Source organism: Lepisosteus oculatus, chromosome 11 (genome assembly GCF_040954835.1).
Source record: "Lepisosteus oculatus isolate fLepOcu1 chromosome 11, fLepOcu1.hap2, whole genome shotgun sequence".
Taxonomy (NCBI): domain Eukaryota; kingdom Metazoa; phylum Chordata; class Actinopteri; order Semionotiformes; family Lepisosteidae; genus Lepisosteus; species Lepisosteus oculatus.
Genome location: NC_090706.1, coordinates 32,532,103 through 32,541,087, shown reverse-complemented (window position 1 = coordinate 32,541,087; position 8,985 = coordinate 32,532,103). Strand labels below are relative to the sequence as shown.

The 8,985-nt window shown below is 35.2% G+C and overlaps 1 protein-coding gene across 4 annotated transcripts in view; it reads left to right on the top strand.

Annotated features, from left to right (window-relative positions):
* The first annotated feature begins 4,034 nt into the window (after window positions 1-4,034).
* The window catches only part of camk2a (calcium/calmodulin-dependent protein kinase II alpha), a 79,947-nt gene continuing 74,996 nt past the window's right edge, over window positions 4,035-8,985 (top strand). Inside the window, exons 1-2 of one of the 4 annotated variants that reach the window (XM_069196113.1) lie at window positions 4,035-4,292; window positions 8,714-8,808. In XM_069196113.1, coding sequence (XP_069052214.1) covers window positions 4,231-4,292; window positions 8,714-8,808 — 157 coding nt within the window. In that variant the 5' untranslated portion in view covers window positions 4,035-4,230. The remainder of the gene's footprint in view (window positions 4,293-8,713; window positions 8,809-8,985) is intronic. The other 3 variants (XM_015349937.2, XM_006631887.3, XM_015349938.2) reach the window with 3 other exon arrangements.

Below are 8,985 nucleotides of genomic sequence, written 5' to 3'. Positions count from 1 at the left end.
ATAAGAAAACATTACCTCAACTAATACTGATACCTGTGTTTTAACAATCAGTCTTCACAGATTGCCTGCTGTGGTCTTTATTGCTCAGAAGCTTGAATGGTTCTTCTCCTTTTAAAAATACCTGTCTGAGATTTGCATGCAGTATCTTATTATTTTGCTATATGCTGCAATCCCTATTTGCATACTGTAAATGTCATGTATGTTACAGGCACAGCATTGTTTTTTTCCAGTCTTTTTCCATTGTGAAGAAGCAAAAACAAAAAGAGAAAAATAGAATTCAATGAGCAATAAACTACCTAAAGATTTAGCAGAAAATTAAAAGTCTTACATACTGATTTCATTTTGAAATTGATGTTATTTTCAAAGAGAACCCACATTAGACACACACCTTAGATTATTAGACAAAGAAAACACTTTTCACTGCAGATTTCAGGATATTTCTGCCACAATACTGTGTGAAAGACTACATGAATAGCAGAAATGTAATGATAAGAGCCGAATAAAACACACTGTAGAAGAAGTATAATAATCAAGGCAAAAAAAACTGTAAGTAGAAAAAAACACGCAAAACTGAAATTTTATGTTATAAAACAATAAAAGAAAATGTATATTGGTTTTATTTTTGGACAGAAAATGTACCATAAATATCTGTCTTCTCTGATCTGTTTTGCCATTTTCTCTAGTATGTTTGCTACAGAAATTAGATTTGCTAAAATAAATTACACAGCTATCATGTGGCATTGTAACTCCCTGCAGTACTTTCTGTGAGAAAATTGAATTTGCTGCATCCTGCTATGCAAAATGAACACCGTATCCTCACCCTGTTGTGGAAATATGGCCAGACAATTTGTCTTAATAACTACAGCCTAATTTTAGAACTGTAGTTTTTGAAAATATATGAGACATTTCTATGCTATCATGTTAACTTTCACTTTGAAACATTCTTATTATGACAGCATTATTAAGCATTGTATTACAGCCCTTTACATACTAGTTACATTTTAAAATACACATTGAATACTGTTAAAATCTTACACTAGTTGATATATACTGTATATATGTATATCCTATATCTATAAATAAGTAATCAATCAGCTGTTTAACTTTTATTATGAATTATTATTAGAGTCATGGAATTAATAAGTGAATTAATAAGAGATAAAATGCAATATTGCATGTGAAAGTATTTATAGACCCTTGCACAGTTTCACATTTTGTTGCTTTACAGCTCACAATCTGAACAGCAATTAAAATTTGTTAGATACAAAACGTTGTTTGTTGAACAGAAGGGTCTGAATTCCTTTGCCTGGCACTATATGTTGTATCTTTTTGTAGTATATTGCCTTTCCATGAAGGCTACATTCTTAAATAATTTTAATTTCATAATTCCACCTCCCACAGGGTGTAAGCGTATTTATAAAGTTTAAATCACTGAGACTGAAAGCTGTGGTTCTCTGGTTCAAGTAGAGCATAATAATAAAAATAAAACATGGTTTTCTGTTTTTGTTCTTGTCACTGCTCTTGAGGATTAAATCTGTGCAGTTTTTAGTCTTTATTTCAGTCTTAGCTGAAGTGAGATTTTCACCACTGAAAAAAAATAACAAAAGAGTTTGGTATATATTAAGGTATATATTCAAGTGTTTATGCACCAAACCTATTTGCATAAAGATTCTAGAAAATTTCCAAAGCCACAAACAATTTTTATTCTACTCCTCCTCACCCTTATTCTTTTAACTTTCTTCTCTTTAATCTACTGTTTGCTGTCCAAAGACACTGTGCATGATGGAATGGTGAAGTGGCGTTTCTAACTACAGTACCTCAAACAAGCCACAAGTCATGAATGCCATGTTCAGTAGACTATGGGAGACAGTTTTCAGACCCCAACAGCTACATCACCCTCCAGCTCGCAACTGGCAACCCACTGAAGCTAAGCGGTTGTGAGCCTGGCCAGTTCCTGGATGGGAAATCTCTTGGGAAAGCTAAGGTTGCTGCTGGAAGAGGTGTTAGTGGGACCAGTAAGGGGCGATCACCCTACAGTCTGTGTGGGTCCTAATGCCGCTGTATAGCGATGGTGACACTTTACTATAAAAAAAGGTGCCATCCTTTGGATGAGACATTAAACCAAGGTCATGACTAATCATGGTCATTAAAAATTCCAGGGCGTTTCTCGAAAAGAGTAGGGGTGTTACCCCGGTATCCTGGCCAAATTTCCCTCTGGCCTTTACCAGTTATGGCTTTAATAATAATCCTCACCTGTGAATTGGCTTCATCGCTCTATTCTTCTCCCCACTGATAGCTGGTGTGTGGTGAGGGTACAGAGTGCACTTCTGCTGCTGTTGCATCATCCAGGTGGAGCTACAAAATGGTGGTGGTGGAGGGGAGTTCCCATTACCTGTAAAGTGCTATATAAATGTAAGGATTATTATTATTTGGTTGCTAAGCAACTGCTACAGTTGCAGTTACAGATTGTTACGCTATCGCAGTTCCTATATGAAGGCACTTCTGGAGGCAAGTTACCCTGATCCATCTGTCCATCTGCCAGTGTCATTACACTTAGAGATACTGGAAGATTGTTGATGCCATGACTGGCATTATAACATCTGCCTCAGAAGATCAGTAAAAAAAAAACTGATAATTTTTGTGTCAGGTCTGAAGCAGGTTGCAACACTTTTGTGGGATGTTCCAGCCACTTACCGCTAACTTTTGCTCATTATTGGATAATTGAAGCATCACAATGAGACAGAATCTTTCTTATATTTGATTTGTGGTTATTTCATGTGTATGGTGGATACATACATCTGAATCACAAGTATTCACTAGTTAAAAAGTTTAATACATTTCTCAGAGTTGTCATGCACAGTTTCTTTTTTGGTAGGGGACGCATTGTATTTTTGGTCATTTTCCAATCGTTTCGACAACATTAGTTAGTTACTTTTTTTGAAATAGTTTTGTTATATGCTTTTTCATGATCCTCAAAAAGACGTTAGCGTTTGGGTAACCATTTTCTCAGCCTGGTGTTTTGTACACCCATAGACATCCTAATGGGTCATATCCTGACTAAACTGGAAACCCACACTTTCTGTAATTCCCACTAAAAAGAAACATGAAAAAGCAATGAGATAAAAAGATATAAATTGTAAACTAACGGGAGTAGTTGCTATGTTGGAAATAAAAACTAGAGACAAGGAAGACAGAAAACAGAGCCTAGTCTTTAATTATTTTGAGTCACTTAGTGTTTAACAGAACAGAAGCCCTTTGGCCTATTTGCTCTCTATTGAAAATCTGACTGCAATAAAGACCAACAAACCTCAATTTCAATTAAATTCCTAATGGAAATAAATTAGAAGTCGGCTGATTAACATTTAGAAACCATTTCTATTGTGTTGCATTTTGTTCAGGATTTGACTGTTTAAGAGTTAAAGGTTTATTTACATCAAATTTCACTTTTTCTATAAACATATGAATTCTTAATGCAGCATAGGTAGCATAATATTCTGCTCTGTGCAACATTGCACAATTTTAATTGGATGAATGAATTGCTTTTGAAGTTCATCATCACTACTGTATGTGAGATGAGTTTTAACAGTATCTGGATGTTAAATTACCCTTGGAAAACCATTTAGTGTTCAGTTGAGCTTCCAAAGCAAGAAATAAAATTAAGTTATAAGTTCCCCTCAGGCAAGAAAATGAACTTTTGCCTAGCTGCAGAAAAAAATGTATAAAAAGAAAAATGATCTAATTGAGCCCTAAAATAGTTTCATTTTTCTACAGTAAATATGCATATTCCTCATCTTAACAAAGATGTTATATAATAGTCCAAAAACTCCAAATTTGAAATGGATCCTTGTCACCATGGAAACAGCTTGCTATTAATTGGCCACAAAAGAGCAGTTACCAAGGAAATATAACAAAATCTGTTGCTTATTGGCTGTTGCCTTGGGAGAAATGTAGCAGAAACCTGTATGTTGTGGGTGTGTGTGTGTGTGTTAATGTGTAAGCATGTGTGTGGAGGGGGGATGCAGTTGCTATGGAGACCGGACTGTGTATTGCTGCGAAAACTCGCGAGGGTTGGAGGAGGGAGTAAGGCAGGAGGATAATACAAGAACAAGGCTGTCAATCACAGAGCATCCCCCTCTTCTCCGGAGATCAGGAAAGTGATAGAGACACACTGTACAGAGCCACGTTATCTGAGTCTATCAGCCTCCAACGAAAAGACTGAGCGTCTGAATTATGGCTACCATCACCTGCACTCGTTTCACTGAGGAATACCAGCTTTTTGAAGAACTTGGCAAGTAAGTTATTTCTAACCAAGGCTTTTAGAGAATACTGGGAATATTTGCCTCAAGGTGGAAGTTCTTTGAATGTTGAAGCATGAGATAGAAGCATTTTTAAGCATTTTTCATTTTGTATTTCCTTCTTTAGGTATACAGCTTTTTACTCTCATTGAAGGTTAAATATGCAAACTTCTGATTAAATCAGCTCTGAAAACAGTTTTACAGGAACTATTGCATACATAAACATAACCACCGTAATGCATGTGCTGTAGAAGAGGACAAGGAACTTTAGAATATATTTCTAAAAATAAAGCAAAAAGATTCTCGTGTAAACCTCAGTTTGTGTTTGATGTATTATTGATAACAGAAAATGAACAAAATACATATGTAACTTGTGGTACTGTGAGTACAGAATTGGAAAAGAATTCAACAGAAATCAAAAACAAAGCTCTGTTTACCTAAAACTGCCAGCCAGACCTAGAATTATTATGACAAGGCTTATGAGGCTGATTGCAAGGTAAATAAAATTGTTATGTGTTTCTGTATAAACAACTTCAAATATTTTTACACACTTTTGTGCTGCATGCTGACTACTGCCTCAGTATATTTCATACAGTTGTTGGTTAACTGGCCCTGAGATTAACACTGAAGTTCAGATGTGTGGAACAAAGCAAAGTGACATGATTTAAATATTTGATGTCTTACTGTAGTGGAATGTCAGGATACTCACTCAGTAGGCACAGAACAATGCTTCTTTTCTTTATACTGTCTTATACCTGCAGTGGGAAAGCATATGCAGTTGAAAACATTAGCCTGTCATATTTTACTTTCCAAATTTCATACATAAATAAATTGACACTTCAGTCTAGCAGCTAGTGCTCAGCATACATATATTAAATGCATATAATGAAAGTGGAAAACAGGATTTCCAGAAACAGCCCTCTGAATTGGTGCAGTCAAGTATGAAATCCGGAGTAGCTGAAGGGGCTGTAATGCATTTTATGTGTATTATGGTGGGGAAAACATAAAAGAAAAAGCTCCAGGAAACTTCTTAGGAAAGTCCTCCTTATTTAGATCCATTTATACCTCTTATACTGTACGTACAATGCACTGCAATGTCAGGATAGAAATTGAATTTAATCTGAATAGTTACAACACATAAAGTCACACTGATTTTTATATTGTTCTTAGCTAGTGTCTGACATCCACTCTCTTAAGATCTGTAATGCTGCAGCTCCAGAGCTCTGGATTGACAAAAACAGCAAGACAAAGGTATTCGTACACTGTTACATAATTCAATTTGCTAGGGGGCAGGGGCACATCCAGTGACTCTGGAGATTTCATTATTCTTGGCTGCCATAACAACACTTCTGCTTTTTGTAATATTACTTCATTGGTGGAATGATGTTGTTTTGTTTGGTTTTATCAGTCCCTCTATTTTTATTTTGATTAATTTATAACATAAATCATTCAACACAACACAGTGTCGGTCAGCTAACATCATATTACTATAATTTTAAAAATCTTTTTTTATCATTTTTTTAAATATGGTAGAAGCCAAAGCATTGCAATGTACAAAGATATAACTGTGTTGAATCAGCTGCTTAGTCCACAGTTTACAGTGTGTAGAGCAATGTTGCCTTATTAATAACATGCTAGTTATGTGGAAAATGAGACAATAAACAATACAAAAAGGAAAAGCCAATCTCTGGAATGCTAACCAGTTACAAATGTGGTCACAAATCATTGATCTGGAACTCAGTTATGTAATGAATTTCTCTGATCAGTATTTTTGTTGCATTTGATTAGGCACTTAGGTGTGTGTAAAAAAACAAGGATCTGCAACCGTGACTGTTGGCAACTTCATTAGAAATTCTCAGTTTCATTAAAAATAGCCTGACAGCAGTAAATTGCCTTGAGAGAACTGATAAGAAGAGGGTGGTTTACACTGAGAAAACACCAGGTCCACTTAGTTTGAAAAAGCAGGGAGAAATATTTACTAGGATTATGACTTACAAAGACCACCAACAAACTCTATTCCAATATCTCGAGTATGTATTTTGAGAGGCCACATGCAGAACTTATGGAAATATTCAGTACTGGACAAGATGAAAACATTGTTACCTCAATATAGAAGGCACTCCTAACTGGGAAATGTATTGTGTTGCAGTATATAGCATTTTTTTTTGTATCACAAAACTTACTGGAAAAATCCAAAATGTTCACTGCTTTGATATTCTATGAGTAGAAAATAAATAAAAAGGCCTGGTTCTATAAAGAAAACAGTAATATTACCTTAATATTGATATTGATATGAAGACCTGATGATTCATTAAAACTATTTATACATACAATAGCAAAAAATACAATTTCCTTAATTCAATATACCATACATCTATCTGCATCTACACGTAGATTTCTATTTATTTCCTTACAAACTCATGTGTCCACTCTGGCTAATTAAACAGATCTTGGATTTCTAACTACATGTATTTTATAAATCATTATTTTAATATCCACACATAGCTTATTGCAATTCTCAATCTATTCTTTCCAGTTTCTATTACATTTAAAAGAACTATCATTTCTCTTATTTACATGGTCTCCACTATCATTGTGTTTAAAACAAAAGGATGCCATAACCCACATCCTTTTAGACAGAAATGTTCAATGCTCTGTTTTCACTTAGCCTATTCCTTATGGTAGAATTCTGGCTTGCTTTGTATGCATCATGGATTTTGAACAAAATTGTCCTTATATGTATTCTGCGGTCTTAGTTTTGTGTTCAGGCTGAATATGCGATATAGATTGCTCTTGATAGTAATGATGATGACTCCAGTTATGACTTCATTATTCTATTGCAGTATCATTTCTATTTCCTTGTTTAAAATGTGGCAGAGCAGAAAAAAGTTAAAAGCATTGTATTTGATTTAAGAACCCACTCTTAGGACAAGATCTGTAAAAGGTGTCATAGCTAATAAAGCTGCTTAAGTTTTCTGGTTCTTGGTAATGAGGTATTAGTCTCTGAAGCTCAATACAAGAAGACTGTATAATGGAGTGCTTTGCAAAGTCGCTGTGAAAAAAAAATCTTTTAAAGGTTTCTTTAAAGCATTTGAAACTATAGATGTGGAAGAGCTGGCTAAGTGAAATACCACTGAGAAAGTGTTTTGAGCTCCCTTTGGAGGGAATGAAGTGGGCTACAGTACAGTTCAATTCCAAACCCCACTGAAAAGTAAATAATGATATGAAAATTAAAACGCAAGCAGTTTCTCCGGTGTAAAAATTTGGGCAATTAACCAGCATGTAAAGGATAGCCAACTGAATAAGGGAACATACCCACGGTCTGCCACATGAAAGTCTGGATTCGAGAATGTGAGTACCATAACGTGTGCAAATAAATACTTCCCAGCTTGCCAAAAAACAGATCAAGGCATCTGGCTTCAAAGTGTGGGGCAAATCAGCTAACGAGATGCATAATTTTGGGAAAAGGTGCGAGGCTCTGTGTAAATCATTTCTTTGGACTAAAAATATGACTGAGCATATTTATTCACAGACCCTGCCAAAAGCCAAAAAAGTGCCATACCGTAAATCCCAGACTGTAATTAAATATTTAAAACCTATTTCACTTGGCAGATTTTCTGTTAATGGATATAAAGTTCCATTAATGATGTTCACTATTAAGTAACCATTTTAAGAAGAATTTTTTGTACAGAAGATGATTAATGCTATACTAATGCTAGATGATAGTCCACACATTTATTTCTTCTCTGCTCTAGATAGATTTAACCCTGCATTTATATGAAATCATTGTATTCTTTTAGTTAATCTAATGCCTAAAACATCACAAAGTGTCTATTCAGAATTGCACAGCTTGAATGGCTGTTGAGTACTGTCCAAATGATTGCATTCTTAAAAGTTGTTTCCTTCTGTATTGCTGTGTGTCATAGTGACCATATTTTAACAGGACAAAACACTTTCGTTTTCTATTGTTAACATTCAAGGCTTACCTCCCTCAAATGTAGCCTTGACTTGTTTTTGTCAGGAAGATACTGGTTAGTTAATACGTTATAATTAAAGAAAGCAATAATGAAGGTTTTGAGTAAATGATTGTGCTCAGGATGTACTGTATATGTATTTTGACTTCCAGTTGTGTCTAAGGTGTCTAAGGCTTCCTTTTAGTAATCTCTTGGCCTTGAAAGTTACTCCTGTATTCTTATGCCAGATTCCACTTTAGGGGGAATTTTGACTACAAAGAATATACTGGTTCACATCTTTATAATCTACAGTATGTATCCAGGAATGTAATGAAAGTGCTTTCCACTATCCAGCTTTGTGTTCAAGATATATCCAAAGTCAAATAAATGAAAAGGGAACATTTTCTCTTGACATACTGTACTTACTGAGCTCCAGTTTCTGAATCTGTTTTTCTTTTTTTCCAGGGGTGCCTTTTCAGTGGTGAGGCGTTGTGTGAAGGTGTTGTCTGGACAGGAGTATGCTGCTAAGATCATCAATACCAAAAAGCTCTCTGCTAGGGGTAGGTTGTTGCTTCTAGGCTTTCTGTTGCTGCAGTTGTCTCTCTCTTCTGTTTGAATTTATAAATGCGTTTTGCTACTACTGTTATCTTTGATGGTCCTATCAGAGTATAGCTGCTGAAATTTTGCATGTTACTGATCTGTCTCCCAACAAAACCAGAATGTCTACTATCCTTGCT